General features: G+C 36.1%; 1 protein-coding gene across 5 annotated transcripts in view; it reads left to right on the forward strand.

The window, feature by feature from the left end:
- The window catches only part of DGKB (diacylglycerol kinase beta), a 700,192-nt gene that overhangs the window by 136,455 nt on the left and 546,607 nt on the right, over positions 1 to 17,130 (forward strand). For all 5 annotated transcript variants that reach the window (XM_032305332.1, XM_032305334.1, XM_032305329.1 and 2 more), the window contains exon 3: positions 14,079 to 14,155. In XM_032305332.1, coding sequence (XP_032161223.1) covers positions 14,079 to 14,155 — 77 coding nt within the window. The remainder of the gene's footprint in view (positions 1 to 14,078; positions 14,156 to 17,130) is intronic.

Below are 17,130 nucleotides of genomic sequence, written 5' to 3' on the forward strand. Positions count from 1 at the left end.
ACTCATAACAAAAAAATTAAAATTGATGATTAACTTTAATTTAAAATGTTTTGTATAGTATTCTGGTTATTGGTTTAATTAGGAAATTTAAAGCAGCCAGTGAAAATGCAAAAGAAAATGAAGAAAGTGGAGAATAATCTGAAATTAAGGTTTTGGAAGAGTGGTGCCTGGGTAGTGCAGTTGGTTAAGCATCGGACTCTTGGTTTCAGCTCAGGTGATGATCTCAGGGTCCTGGGATCCAGTCCTGTTATGGTCTCCATGCTCAGTATGGAGTTTGCCTGAGAGTCTGTCTGCTTTCCCCCCCTGCCCCTCCCACTTATGCTCTGTCTCTCTCTCTCTAAAACAAATAGATCTTTTTTAAAAAGCCCCAAAACGGATATGAAAGAAAAAAATCCGAAGAACATGGTGTAAATCTGACAGCACAGATGATAAACGGCACAGTTGATGAAGATTTCTTTTGCATCACATATTTATCCCACCAAAAGACCAAGGAAGATATTTTATTATCCTCATTTACCAATAGCAATAACAGCACCACAAATCGTTGGTGGCAAAGCAGCATTTGTCAATCTAAAATCTGGATATTTCGTTGAAAATGAGATCATTAGTTTGGAGAGTCTGCATGGTATTTGTGAAGGATCTGCTTGAATAATGCTGCATGAGATGACGACTTTCCTTGCCTTAATGTATGCTTTTTAAAGCTAGTCTATATTTCTGGGAATATACAATGAGTGCATTTTATAAAGCCTCTCCCCACCAAACCTAACAAATGACTCAAAATCACTTTTATAAAAAAGAAAAAAATAAAGAATAAATGAGCAATCATTCAGCCAAAGGAGCTGGAAAAAAAAATACGTAACTTCAACCATATAGGTTAATAAAGTGTTTCCGAGGGGCAGAAAGTCTCCCGAATTCTCTCACCATTATTTTTCCACTTCTCCAAAATGATTTAAGTGGGTATGTGCTGAGGACGGTGATAGGAAGGAGCAGGAGAAGTGAAGTGGGGACTTGAGGCTCAGTAGGTCTCTCTAGAGAAATAACCTGTTTCACCACTAGTAACGATGACTCCACATGAAGCTGAACTACTCGGGCATTGTACTGTATTCTCTGGACAAGGGAGAAGGCTGGAAAGACAATTATTATCCAGAACTATATGTGTCCAACTATAATTAGGTGCTTTACAGAATGAGAGGAAAAAGGAAGGAAGGAGAGAGGGAAGGGGAAAAAAAAAAAAGAGAAGAAGAATTACTGAGGTACTGTTAACTCTTGAGAAACACGCATGTAAAGCAGCGTGATTTACAGATTTTTGTTTTCCATGTCCCCTTATGGATGGTACCGAGGAGGGTGGCATCTGAGAAGGGGGCCTGAAGTTCTGGAAACTACAATAACTGCCAGAATGTTTCTCTCTCAAACGAGAGAGAATGATACACACCGAGTGTGTTAGCCACAGTGTGGGCTCTTCTTCCTGAATTGAAGTCATAATCGAAACGCAAGTGTAATTCCCTGTGAAAAGTTACTAAAGTCACCCCCTTGCTTCCTTGCTCAACTTCCTTTTCCCTTCTCACTGTAAAGCCCTTGGATGAGCAAACCGTAACAGTAATCAGTGTTAACTCTCCACTTATTTTATAGCTGAGTGGACTTCAGTGTGGCCCAGAAAACCACATGTCCCTTGTCCTGGATGTCCTTTTCAACATCTCAGTATTCTCTTCAAATCTCCATTACTTCTCTTCTCATCTTTTCTCGGCTCATGGTCTCTCTTCCTCCTTCGCTCACCAAAGTGAAGTTATCACAAGAGAACTTTACATACACCAACTGGACATCGACCTGCCCATCAGCATGTGAACCTGTACACTCTGTCTTCTCGCGTGGGTGGACCTTCCATGCCCTCTGTCCTAAGCCAGACCATCTGCTGTGTACAAGATTGCTTTCTTTCTCACCCACTTAAAAGACATCATTCTAGTGGTTTTTCTCTTCTTTTTCCTTAATTTTTAATTTTTTCCTTTTCTCCACTGGATCATTTTTATCAAAGTGCTGTTTTCTCTCCTTTAGAAAAGTCATCTTGAGTTCACTTTTTGCAGCTTGGCTACTACTCAAATTCTTTCCTTCCGTTGCAGCAGATCTGTTTGAATGAATTGTCTATTATTTACCGTTGTTTGTTCCTTCCACTTTATTTTCTCTTAACTCGCTCTGGACTGTTGTCACAACTACTAAACTGAAACCATTCTTCCCATTTAAGTACTAACCAGGCCCAACCCTGCTTAGCTTCCAAGATCAGACGAGATTGGGCGCGTTCAGGGTGCCATGGCCGTAGACTAAACTGAAACTGTTCTTGACAGGGACGTGCATGACTATCTTCTTACTAAACTCAGTGATCAGCTTCTGCTCCTCATTTAACTTGACATTGTGTGAAACTTTGCTTTCATGACCCATTGCTTCTCTTGGTTGTCTTGCTGTTTCACTAGATACTCATTTTTAGTCTCCTTGCAGATTTTCATTCTTCATAACATCTGAACTTTGGAATGTGCCAGGTCTCAGTCCTTGGTATCTTCTCTATGTCTCTCCCCATGTGAGACTCAGTCTATGGCTTTAAATACCATTTATATGAATAACACTGAAATTTGGTCTTTAGCCTAGATCTTCTTCTGAATTCTACATTCATATATAACTGCTTTGTTTTTTAATTAAAAAATCTGGTGGAAATATCATTGACACATAACATTAAATTAGTTTCAGGTGCACAGTGTAGTGATTCAACCATTATATACATTGTGACATGCTTATCACAATAAGTGCATGGCAATATTATTGAACCTATTCCCTGAGCTGTACATTTCCTTCTCATTATAACTGCTTTCTTAATGGCTATACTTGGATATCTGATAGAATTTTCATTTATGAATTGCCTAAAACTAAAATGGGAAGCTCACCATCCGAAACCTGTGCCAACTTCAGCGGTCCCCATTCCTCTTTGTGGCAACTTAATCCCACCAGGTCCTCAAACATAAAACCTTGGGAACACTCTTGATTTTTCAATTCCTTCCTCCCTCTCTCTCTTTCTCCCTCTTCCTTCCTTCTTCCTTCTTTTTTTCTCCCAGTTTCAAAACTTACATCTAGGTGCCTAGGGTGGCTCAGTCAGTTAAGTGTTTGCCTTCGGCTCAGGTCATGATCCCAGGGTCCTGGGACCAGGCCCCGTATTGGGCTCCCTACTCGGTGGGAAGCCTACTTCTCCCTCTCCCACTCGCCCTGCTTATGTTCCTCTCATGCTGTATCTCTCCCAGTCAAAGAAATAAATAAAGTATTAATTTTAAAAAAAACCCCAAAATCAACAAAAACATCCAGTCCATCAGGATATCCCTTTGACTCCACTTTCAAAATAATCCATGTTTCCTACTCTACCAGTAATACATTCATCCAAAGTCATCAAATCTCTAGTCTGAATTAATATAATAATTTCATAATTATTTCTTTGTTTGAAGCTTTGTCTTCTGTAGTTGGTTTTCAAAACAATAGCCAGAGTACTCCTTTTAAAAAAGTTTTGAAATACTGATAGATTCATAGGAGCTTACAAAACATATATATGAGGAGGCCACACAAAACTGGTTATGATGGTTACAAATTGCGTAACTACAGTTTATAAAATACCATCAGTATCAGAAAATTGATGCTGCTATAATCCAGAGTTTATTCAGATTTCATCTTTTTTTTACATTAGTTTTACATTAACAGAGTGCTTCTTTATATCTTTAATCAGAGTCAAAGTTTTGATCAAATGTTACTTTTCCACAAAGTCTATTTTCGCTATTTAAAATTGCAAACTGTGTCCTGCAAGTTGATAATTTTTTTTATCTATTATTTTTTCCAAAGCATTTGAAATCTTATACTATTCTACATATATTTACTATGTGTATTATCTGTCTTTCGCTAGACTACAAACTACATGAACCAAGAATATTTTCTGTCTTATGCATTGATATATTCCAAGTACTTGGAACAGCACGTGGAACAGTCAGACTCAATACATGCAGGGCACCTGGGTGGCTCAGTGGGTTAAGCCTCTGCCTTCAGCTCTGGTCATGATCCCAGGGTCCTGGGATTGAACCCCACATCGGGCTCTCTGCTCAGCAGGGAACCTGCTTCCTCCTCTCTCTCTTTGGCTACCTCCCTGCCTACTTGTGATCTCTGCCTGTCAAATAAATAAATAAAATCTTAAAAAAAAAATAAACTCAATACATGTCTCTCAACTATTTGCTAGAATGATTTAGCAATCACAACTGGGCCTTTTGTTTTAAGTTATCTTTACAGCCAAGGTAAGGCTCGAACACTCCACCCAGAGATCAGGAGTTGCGTGCTTTACTGACTGAGCCAGGCAGGTGCCCCTACAACTGGCCCTTTGTTTCTGCCCTTGATCTCTATTTGTTTCAAAAGACTTGTTTATTCTTCCTAAATTAGATAAAATTCTTTGTTGATTATTCATTAATTACTGCTCATGTGAGTCAAAGGTTAACATTTCTTCCTAACTCTGCATTCATGAGGTCACGTTGGATGCTTGATATGGCCTACGTGGGAGAATGATCGCAATAGGTAAATGCGCAAACACCTCAAGTCAGCACTCTGCGTCTTCAACAGTTGTTAAATACTTCACCAGCACACCACTGAATCATACCAGTCAATTCAGGCACTGATTAAAATTCTTAATTAAAATTATGTTTTCGGTACCAATCTTGAGTTATTTTATAGATGAGTAGCTGTAGTGCCAATGTAAATTTTCCACACAAGAAAATCTGTGTAAAATGTTAATTGTTTCATGGGTGTCTAGGACAGTGTCCAGCTGGAGGACAAATTACTATATATGTTGTCTATCCACGAAATCACTCTTTATCCAAGGCATTGGACTGGTGTACTTATCAAAAAGTTGAGCATAGGTAGATTGAATCAGGGGGGAGAAAATAATAGCAAATGCGGAAAATTTTTTTAAGGATTATTTAAGAGTCTTATCAGCAACTAATATCAGAAGGAGAATAGAAATTTTCTCCATGGTCTCATATCAACAGTAATTCTGAAATTAAATAGTTGTCTTTTCAGATAAGTGGAAACAGTTCCTGCAGTGTATGTAACAGTTTTCTCTAATGTAGTATGGCCACCATCTTTTGAAGTTAACATTATCACCCCAAGAGCTTAGCAGAAACATGTAGAGAGGGAACTTGTACTCAGAACAGCTTAATAGCTTTTTTAAAACAACTCTTCCTAAGGTAGCTATATCTGTAGAATATTCTTGGGATGTTTTTAGAAATCCAGGTGTATAGATTTCAGTTAGAATATAAACTCCTACAGTGTCACTTATTTTTAACGATAGTTCCATATTTTTTCAATCTTTTTGTACATAAGTATAAGTATATGAATGTTTCTCACAAGTAGATAGGAATTTCTGTGTTTGGCTGACTGGTTCTCCAAATATTTTATTTCATAGCACTGTGAATGTTTATTTGCTGCTGCTTATTACAATTTAAATAGGACTCTTTTTTTTTTATATCACCTTGGGGATTACATTAATAGCAGTATGAATTTCTGGATCTTCTCACATTCTAAAATACTATTTTTGGTTATTTTAACCTCAAGTGAGGCTAAATCATTTTTTAAATAAATGCTTTAATAAGGTTCTTTTCCCCAGTAGAACCCTCCCCCCGAGCAAAAGCTATCTTAAATATATATTTATCAAAGATTGTATGTAATCTTTACAAGAAGTTGAAATATATATTCATTCAGATTAAAGACCTAAGCAGCCTCTCTGTGTTGTAAGAGCTTTTATTTTTTCCTGGAAACTCAGTGTTCTCACTGAAACAAGGATCCATGTTGGAAAATATAGCAGCCAAAATTTTGCTAATTAATTCTCAGTTTCTTAAAGTATCTTTTTAAGGAAAAGAGTAGTGGTTAATTCAACTTCAGCTGTATATAAGAATCCTGGGAGGAGCTTTATGAAAATCCCCATGCCTGGGGTGCCTGGGTGGCTCAGTTGATTAAGCGTCTGACCCTTGATTTCAGCTCAGGTCATGATCTCGGGGGGTCGTGGGATGGAGACCTGGATGGGGCTCTGTGCTCAGGGCAGGGGGTTCTGCTTGAGATTCTGTCACTCCCTCTCCGTCTGCCTGTCCTTCCACTTGTGATCTCTCTCTTTCTCTCTGTTAATAACTAAAATCTTAAAAAAAAAAAAAAAATCCCCATGTTTCATGGGGTCCAGTCTAGTGAATTCAGTCATCATCAGTGCGTTTTCAGCCTATGCATCAGTATATCTTTTATTTTTTTTAAAGATTTTATTTATTTATTTGACAGACAGAGATGACAAATAGGCAGAGAGGCAGGCAGAGAGAGAGAGGAGGAATCAGGCTCCCTGCTGAGCAGAGAGCCTGATGTGGGGCTCGATCCCAGGACCCTGAGATCATGACCTGAGCCGAAGGCAGAGGCTTTAACCCACTGAGCCACCCAGGCGCCCCTATGCTTCAGTATATCTTAAAAGCTACCCGGATGATCTTAAAATGGATCCCACTTTGAGAACCACTGGGTTAGACACAAACTGTTTCACTTAGACAAAGATAAAGCTCTTTTGCTAATTTGAAATACTCTATAGCTAAGGGAAACTTTGTCACATTTAACTTTGTACTGAATCTTACTATGTTACGTGCGTATGAATGCTAGCTCAGTATTTAGACAAGAACGTTTTCTCTTGAAATATTTGAAGCAACAAAACCTTATTTACTACAGGGTTAAAACAGCCACTGCAAAGATGCTTTTGGTTGACTGCAGAAAGACATTTCTAGGCCACAAATATCCTCTGTAATAAGGGGGAGAAATGGTGTCGGGAAGCTTCGATTTTGAAGAAAACTTTTGAAGCACTGAGTTGGGAGGACCAAAAGGTAAATTTTCCATGGTTCCACATTCAGATTACAGGCATTGGTAACCTCTCTCACATTGTCAGAGCTGCATTTTTTCCTGGAAACCCACTGCCCTCACTGAAACAGGGACCCATGGTGCTGTCTATTTTGGCAAACAAGGGTCTAGATGATTAATCTATATGAGGTTATTTGTTATTTATAAAAATGACAAATGCATTTTATAAATTGGAGAGTCTTGGTGTTAACAGTGGAATATAATCATCTTTTCAAAGGAGCTCGAGCTACTGTTTGGATGTTAAAGCCATTGGCTTTGACCTAAGGAATATTTACTTTGGAACAAATGAAAAGAGATTTTCTTATGAGGCATAATGAGAATGTGTTATTTGCAGAATATTTTTAGGATTTTATTTTAATAGTTCTTCATCTTTTCAATGTATTTTCCCTTTATAATGTGACAGAAGCCATTTTAATACTTATTCTTTAAGATGACTTTTTTTTTTTTAAACTATTTGATAGACAGAGATGACAAGTAGGCAGAGAGGCAGGCAGAAAGAGAGAGGAAGGGAAGCAGGCTCCCTGTCAAGCAGGGAGCCCGATGCGGGGCTCGATCCCAGAACCCTGGGATCATGACCTGAGCTGAAGGCAGAGGCTTTAATGCACTGACCCACCCAGGCGCCCCAAGATGACTTTTAAATAACTATACAAAATACATGTATCATGTAAGGGTTATGTATATTTTAAAGCTTTCAAAAAATTGTATAAATTTTCCAATTCCATTATCAAGAGAAACACAATCCCGAACAAAAATAAAATGCTATAGTGGTGCCTGCATGGCTCAATTGGTTAAGCGTCTGCCTTAGGCTCAGGTCATGATCCTGGAGTTCCAGGATCAAGTCCCACATTGGGCTTCCTGCTCAGCATGTAGTCTGCTTCTCCCTCTGACCCAACCCCTCTCTCTTACTGTCTATTTCTCTCTCATTAGCTCTCTCTCAAATAAATAACAAATTTTTAAAAAAATAAATAAAATAAAATGCTATAAAAACACTTTAAAAATATCCATATGACATTTTTGTTTTACTTTTACTTTTTTTTTTTTTTAAGATTTTATTTATTTATTTGACAGACAGAGATCACAAGTAGACAAAGAGGCAGAAGGGGGCAGTGGGTGATGCAGGCTCCCCGCTGAGCAGAGAGCCCAATGCGGAGCTCAATCCCAGGACCCCAAGATCATGACCTCAGTCGAAGGCAGAGGCTTCAGCTGAGGCCTTTTGAGGGGCCCAGTCTAGTGCATTCAGTCATCATCAGTGTGATCAGTCATCATCTGTGATCAATCATCATCAGATCCACTGAGCCCCCCAGGCGCCCCTGTTTTCTTTCTCATATATTTCTTATATATACAAGATATTTTTCAACTGTTAATTTAAGTTGGTAAAAAAAGAAATAAACTGTTTCCACGTACTAGAAAAATAGGTAATATAATTCCCTGAATCAAACTGACAGAAATCATGGACTCCAAAGTAGATGCCTTGGCTCTAATGGAAACTTCCAATTGTTTTTGTTTTTGTTTTTTGCAAAGTAATGAAAACAGATTTGGATCATATACAAAAGTTTGGATCACTGTTTGTGTGGTTTTGAATAAATAATGATTGTTTTAACAAATTAATTTCTTCATAAGTTTAATGGAGGAGTTTGAAAAAATCCTCCTGGTAGTTGTGAGTTTTAAATGAAATAACAAGATACAACTCTTAAAAAAAATAAGATACTACTACACTTTGCAACCGCTTGAAGAATCTACCTGTGTAAACTTCAGTTAACAGTGTTAATAGTACTCAAGGCATAAAACAAGTGTGGATTCCAGGTGCATTATTGTAGGGAGTTCCATGGAGAGTTAGAAGAAAGTCCTGAGAGGTTCTGTGAACAAGGTGGCAGGGAAATTATGGCATGCATTATGTTTGACTTCCTTTGACATGGAGGATAATTCTGGACAAAGAGATATAGAACTGTAAATAAGGGGGTCATTGAAAATAATTATTAGTAGGTAGGTTTTGGATCATATTTTGACACACGTGCCAAAAGGAGGAGTTTGTGCTTCATTTTAAAGACAACAGAAAACTGTTGAAGGGGGATGATATGTTTGAAGTCTTGTTTGGGGTGGAGCAAAAGAATAGGAATTTTTTGGGCACCAGATATGTTGCTGGATACAATACTGCGAGGTCTGTTTCATTATTCCTATTTTGCATATTAGAAAACTGAGCTACAGAGACATTAAAAAAAATACCCAGGGATATCCAGCCAAAAATTCTGGAGCCAGGACTCAAATCTAAAACTCTTTTAGGTTTTAGGGGTGCCTGGGTGGCTTTGAGGTGCCTGGGTGGCTCAGTGGGTTGAGCCTCTGCCTTCAGCTCAGGTCATGATCTCGGGGTCCTGGGATCCAGCCCCGCATCGGGCTTTCTGCTCGGGGTGGGAGGAGCTGCTTCCCCTTCTCTCTGCCTGCCTCGTTCTCTCTTTGTCAAATAAATAAAATCTTAAAAAAAAAAATTAAAAATCCTCTCTGACTTTAAGTCCTTTCCATTATTCCATGAGACCTTTTAATTAATATGATAAGTGTGTTGAGTTTTTTGGAATAGACAAAAAGTCTGTGAAATCACAAAGGAAGTTCATTCAAGATGGAGCAGATACCTAGGGAGATGTGAGGTAAGCCAAAAGTGTTAAGGTGTTTCCTGTTTTGTTTTGTTTTTGGCAACATATTTTTAAGACCCATGAGTTTGATTCTTCTGTTTTCTAAATGTTGTTGAATGTTCTTATGGATTTATTTATATTTCAGAATTAGTAAAAGGAATTAAATTTTCCTGATAATCATATAAAAATTCAAAACATTCCTAGCCATACATTCCTAAAACGTAGCTAGTTTAACTCTTATGGCATTAAAAAATAGTACGTGACTCTGCCAAACATGAGAAGATTCATAGAAAGTGAGCACTTTAGGGAGCCTCTAGAATGGCTCATACACTTGAGCAGGTGTTAGAAAGATAAGCCATGAGAAGAAATCTACCCTGCCAGTCCCCATATATATTTTTTCTGTCCTTGCATATAATGAAGGTGTTTGCTGAATAAAATGGTTCCTCTTTGTTTGGTTCAGTACCATCTTAGTTCTTAGGTGATTCTGTTATTGGTAGAGCTGACAACCTGGCAGTAACTGGTATCTGGTGTTCTTCTCCAAGTCTGCTGACCTATTACCCAAGCCTTGAAGCATCAGTGCCTCTGGAATTAGTTATTTCATATCAGGACCCTCCTTTGCTTTCTAGGAGACCCATTATTTCGTACTGAGCCTCTGTCCTAAGCCCTTATCTGAGGATTAAACTAGCTGTTTGAACCTGGTGGCCCAACACTTATGTTGCCAGTCTTCTTTGATGCCAGGCCTTTGTTGGATTCAGACATGTATCACCTGTGAATTGATCTACCTACCTACCTTTCTCAGCATCGCTCAGCCCAGAATCTGTCACTGTGCTCTCATACTCGAAGCTCAGATATTCATGGAAATATCATTGAGATTCTGTCTTTCACTCATGCAGGCCTCACTTCTTTGGTATCTCTCTTTGACTAGAGGGTTGGTCAGACTCAGTCATTCATCCTTTCTCCTCTCCACTATCCCAGTGCTTCTTGGACACACAGGATCCAGAGTTGACAAAATCAAAGAGATAGGAATGTTTTGATGACAGGTAATAGGAACAAATCCAGAAAAAAAACTGAATTATAAAATAAATGAATGACGATACTCCTTCAAAGGTAGGGAGAACACAAAAGCAGAAACTATGCCATCTAGTGCGGTTTGGGAATCCGTATGGATATGGAAACTCTTCACATAAGGGAATTCTAATGACAGGTTAGGGGACACAGGCAGGATATTGGAATTCGTTGGTGTCTCATACCAAAGTCAGCCTATAGAAGATTGGTTGGGTAAGTCAAGTCCTTAATCTTCCAGAGACTGGGCCCAGGAGAGATTATTGGGACAGGAATAGAAGAATAAGATAATGTTCCAGTTTCTGAACTAGATTATAAATTGGGGATTAGATCATGAATAAACTTTAGATGTCAGGATATTAAAAATGGGACTTGAGAATTGAAAAAGGAATAAATTGGGTCAGGGTGAGCCATCTAAATATGAATTAGTGCTTCTGGAATTGTCCCAAACCACGATCATCGAGACACAGAGAAATTTGGTCTTAATTTATTAATTTATTACTTGTGGTCTCCCCACTAAGAATATGCTAATATAAACTGTGGCCAAGAAAGCACTGAAAAATGACATACATAATTTTAAGGACTGTTGCCTTCTCTGGAACATTTGTAAGGGATTACTGAATGTGGGGTTTATTTATTTATTTTTTTCGTTCTTACGGAATCCTGAAATGACAAGCCCACCTTTAGGCAGTGTCTCTAGTGTTCTGTGGAAGGCCTAGTATAAGAAAGCAGATTTTCTTCTCCCCTTCCATTTTATCATGGGGCTTAGATACGGTTAAAATAAACATAGTCTTTTGGGTATGTGATTCTAGCGTTTGCGCATCTAGATATGTGTATGTCTATATAGGTATGTACAGAAGGGTCTACGTCTACATTTATGAATGCAAAGAAGTAAAAGGTGGTCTGCTAAGTTAGAATAATGCCTTCTCATCGACAAAGAAGGGTTTTGGAATAAAGGATCAGCTTCATATCTCTCTTTAATATAGAACCTGGTCTCTAAATTAGTTTACGTTTCTGCCGAGGTGAATGTCAAAGCAATTTACTGTAATTTGTTGTAATTTAAGTATAGCTCTGATCAATTGAATCACAATATTTATTATTTTATTGTTTCATCTTTGTAATAAATTTGAGTGCTATGCAAAAATGAAAATGTGTTTTCTTCCCCTGAGCAGCCTACAATCTAGCAAGAGACAAGGCATAACAAATTAACTCTGATCATGGTTCAGAAAGTGCTAAGAAAATATATGCTAAAAAAGAAACCTATAGGAAACTGTACAGGCTTCAAACATGCTATAGCATGCACACACTTACCCCAAACAGTCTCAACAGCAAAAAGTAAACACCACATTAAAAACTAGCCAAAAGACTTAAATAGACATTTCTTCAAAGACACACAAAAGGCCAATAAGCATTTGAAAAGATGTTCAGTATTGTTAGTCATTAACAAATAACGAATGAAAAACAAATAGAAATCACTAAGTGGCTATAATTAAAGAAAAACTAGAAAATAACAAGTGTGGCAAAGATGTAGAGAAATTGGAATTCACATACATTGCTGGTAGGAATGTGAAATAGTATATAGCCCTGTGAAAATCTGCTTGGCAGTTCCTCAAAGTGTTAAATTGTAGGTTTTCAGATGACCTAAGAATTCTCCATGTAAATGTATACCCATGAGAGTCAAAACAGATCTGCGCAAAATTATGTATACTTGAATGTTTGTAGCAGCATTCTTCATAATAACCAAAATATAGAAACAAATGTACATGAGCTGAGGAGTGGATAAACAAACTGTAATATATCCATAAAATGGAATAGTTTTTGCCTAAAAAGGGAATGAAATACTAATACATGCTATAACATCTACGGGCCTTGAAGTGAGAGAAGCCAAACAAAGACAACAAATTATATGATAGGTTTCAGTTGTATGGAATCCCCAGAATATGGGCATTCTTTCTAGGGTGATGGAAATATTCTGGAATTATGTAGTGGTGATGTTTGGACAACAATATACATATACTAAAAAAAAACTCACTGAATTATAGACTTTAAAATGGTTAAAGTAATATATCTGTGTTATGTGAATTTTAATGCAACATAAAATTTTACACTCCAAATGGAAGTATAATTTATAAATTAAAGGCAAGATGCGCTGGACAGGCATTTAAGAGTTAATTTTCTAACAGGATAACTCAAAAACTGCTTTGTAAATTAATATTTTTGGAGCTGGGAAATATTTTATGGTGGCACAAATATCACTGAATCTTGGGGAAAGGCAGAGAGAATTACATTCATATGCTGGGAAATAATATCCATGCCCCATTGCCTACTGGAAACCTAAGAATCTTCTGCTTATTTCCCAGTTTCAGTCTTGTTTTATTACTGTTATTCAAACTTGATTGAAGATTTAGATGACTTATCAGTATTTATTAGTTATTTTCCCCTAACTTAAATATGTTGTAAGTCTAAAATTGCTTAATCAAATTATATTTTTATAACTATGAGAGCATTTATTTTAGTAGATTGAATGCATGTGTTTTTATTCTGTTTATGCATATTTTTCTAAAAATATTTATGTTCTTTCTTGACATTACTTCCCATATTAAGTAAGGAATCTTTTGTCACAATTGAGATGATGAATGACTTAAGAATATTTCAAAATATGTCTAAATTGAAAAAGCAATTTAAAAATCTTTGGGTAACATATATAAACTTCTTTTTTTTAAATTTGGAGATGTAAGGGGCTTTATTAAGCACTTCATGAATTGGGAAGCATCCCGTCTAGCAAGTAGAGATGTTTCCTAAACTTTGTTTCTGTTTTTTTTCCCCTAAATTTTGTTTCATAATTAAATTAAAACAAGCTCTAGTTTGTTCTTTGTTTATATTTAGAAAATTCTCTCTAAAAATATTTGAAAAATACTAAAATCTATACCTTGCCTCTGACTGGGTTCACCATTGAGGCTTAGTTATATATTTTATTGTTCTAATTTGTCCAACAGGGTTATTATTAGTTAATGGAGTAAAATATGAAAAATGCACTGCATTTGTTATAAAGTTCAACAAGGAATGCCTGTATTTTCTTTTTAAATAAAGCTTATTTCACTCATCTAGATTTTATGTTATCAAAACAAAGGGAGAAGATACTCCCTATTTCTGTATTTGCTCTTAATTCATATAATACATGGGTTAACGGTCTTGCCAAATGCTATTGCCTAATACATAAGCAATACACTTGGACAAAACATACACTTATCTGTTCCTTTCTTTTTGTGTGTATGATTAATTTTTTCAATGAAATAGCCTTTCAAAAATGGTAAAGGACATTTTACATGTGTATTTTAAAATTTAATATCTGTTGGTGATTATATTTTAATAGGTCTTTGTTTCTGAACTGGGTTATTTAACCACAGTAGGCATATATAAACAATTTTTGTGTTCTCTATTTCTTTATAGATTCTACAAAGAAATTAAAGGATGTTCTGGAAGAATTCCATGGTAACGGTGTGCTTGCAAAATATAATCCTGAAGGGGTAAACTTTTTTTTTCTTTATATCGGTGTCATATACACGCTTGGAAGAGGGATTTCTTAATGAAGAGTCCTTGGATATAAATCTACCATATAGCATACCATAAATAAAATGAAATTCATAATGAAATGCTATTCTGGAAAACACATAAAATAGTATAGTATCTTTTTCATTCAAAAACCGTTTGCTAATGGAAATAATATTTCTCTATTGTGCGCTTTAAAGAGTATAGGTTATCTATAATATAGACCTCTGTTATTTTCCTAGATGTTAAATATATTCTAATTCTGAGATTTCTTGGTCAGGTATGGTCAGGGAACAGGACTGATTGAAGCAAAGTCCAAATGTACCTGCTGCCTGTTCTATGTCCAATAAATTTTAACCCCAAGTGAACACTGGTTGGGGGCAGGAGGGTTACTCCTTTCAGAGAATTATTCCCTTGACTACAGAAAAATTCTGTGATGGGTATAACTGGTCTGTAATTTTAAAGAGCCAGCTTGGATAAAAAGTGAGGAACTTCTTTCCTGTAGCTTGTTTTAACCTACTACTGGTAAACCAGAAAGTCCCTGAAAATTTTTTCCTTATTAAAGATTCCTATCCTGTTAATGGCTTTTGAACACGTGGCCTGAATGAATGTCCATCCTTTTCCTAATTATTTGTTAAATAACCTTCCATTTAATGTTAGCTGGGAGATGTTATGTTTTAAATGTTTGAGTTCTTCTGCAGTTTCACCAAGTGATAGTTCTGTTGTATGGAAGTTAAAACAAATTACCCTTAGCAAAAGAAACATTCCCTTGGATGTATTATCTAGCCAGCCAGATAGATTTGTTTGCTGATTAAAATGTGATTTGTTTTTTGTTATTATTGTCATTATGGTTTTGCTCTGTAAGAACACAGTTATTGGTTATCCTTCAGTATTGTGTTTCTTTACATTTTAGTCAAAACCAAATCTCCAGTTCTAACCTTAAAGCATCATATTGCTTTATAATTTCCTTCAAATATTTCTGACAGCTACTTTTCATGCAATATTTTCTTATTCTGTCTATATTCTCATATATTACCATACCTTGTAAGTCTTTAACCTAAGATTTATTTTCTTTTTCAAGTAATGTTAATGTTTAATCCCTAAAAAATGGAAAAAAGGGTAATTTAAAGGCATTCCCATTTTCCTATGTCAGGAACAAAAGATATCCAGTCTACATTTCCCTCATATTTTATTTTCCTAGATACCACAGTGTGAGAGAAAAAAATTATACCAGATAAATTTGTAGAACCGAAAATCTCAAAGACTGGGAAATTAGAGTGGGAAAGCTAAAGATGACAACTCTATGGAATTGATAAAAGACCCCAAAATGTCATTAATATTTACATTCCCAAACATACTTGGAAACTTGCATGTTTTCTAATCTATCTACAGAGATAAAACCAGTTTTGTTTTGCTCTCTAAAGATAGCTGCTGGCTATAAATTCAGTTGGAATGTGATCTTGTTTGTAAAGTAGCCTTTTTGCTTCAATGATTTCTTATTTAAAAGACTCTCAAGACTTGGTCTTACTGATATTATATCTTTCATGAGTATTATCAGTCACTGTATACTGGATTTATTGAGGTAATTACTAGATTCACTCTTAGACACACATATGATGTCAGCCTTTTCGATAATGTAATAATTCTCCATAAATACACAGATCTGCTCTTGAAATGCATTATTAAAATATTGAACCATTGAAAAACAGAAGTAAAGTTAGATCTTATTATGACCCCAGAGTAATTCTTATTTAAGAGTGAAACTACTCTCTAATTGAACACTGAGAGGTCTTTTATATATATATATATTTTTTTAAGATTTTATTTATTTATTAGACACAGAGATAGAGATCACAAATAGGCAGAGAGGCAGGCAGAGAGAGGGGGAAGCAGGCCCCCTCCTAAGCAGAGAGTCCGATGTGGGGCTCGATTCCAGGACCTAAGATCATGACCTGAGCCGAAGGCAGAGGCTTAACCCACTGAGCCACCCAGGCGCCCCTGGTCTTAAAACCCCCAAAATAATAAAATCTTATTTAAATACTAGTATATGTTTTATATAAGCCAGTAGAAGTAATTAGGAATATTCAGTGTTGTGGAAGAAATCTTTAATGCCTTGAGGTTCTCTTCAGTACATGACTACCCAGTTTATAAAAGGTTACTCTAACTGTATGACAGAATTCATACTGTCCATTCACATGGAAATTATCACTCTCTGTTGGCTGATCAGGTTAATCCTCAAGTTGTTGGCATAGATGACTATTTAACTGATGGCCTTTTATGCAAGAAAACTGAGAAAAGTGTTTAACCTACATTACTTTTAGACTAAATAATCCTTTGTTTCCTGAAACAAATATTGCATATATCATCCATATAAAATGTACTTAAAAGAAAGAACAAGCTAAATATCTTTTATTTGCTTCTCCTCTTACAAAGTAAAGCTGCTTAAGTGGTAGATGCATTGTATTTCTTACTATTTACTTGGGTTACTGAGTTCTAAAAGGTCTCTGTATTAAAACTTAATACAATGAATATGTGACCTGCTTAAGTCAATTTTAAAGGAGAAGAAGTATTAAGTGCATTACATGGATGAAATATTTATTTTGAATTTATGTCTTCTAAAGATCATTTAAAAATCTTTGAAAAAAAAAAGAACCCCAGAATCAAAAAAATATAAATCTAAACAATGGCTTTAATGTTCCCTAAGAATAAAATCTTTAAGAAGGTTGAGATTCCCAAACAGATAAGATTATAAAGTTTTTAAAAGAAAAAAGTCATTGTAGGAAAAGTAAAATGACTTCCCTAAGATTAACCAGCTAGTTTCATGACAAGAGATTGTCTAGAATCTCAGTTTAAGAGTAATGTCCTTTCCTCTTCACTTCATTGACTGCGCCATAGAATGAAAGGTGCAAGGTGGTGGGAGGTGAGAGCAAGAAGAAGAGAAAAAAATTTCACA

Source organism: Mustela erminea, chromosome 11 (genome assembly GCF_009829155.1).
Source record: "Mustela erminea isolate mMusErm1 chromosome 11, mMusErm1.Pri, whole genome shotgun sequence".
NCBI classification, from domain to species: domain Eukaryota; kingdom Metazoa; phylum Chordata; class Mammalia; order Carnivora; family Mustelidae; genus Mustela; species Mustela erminea.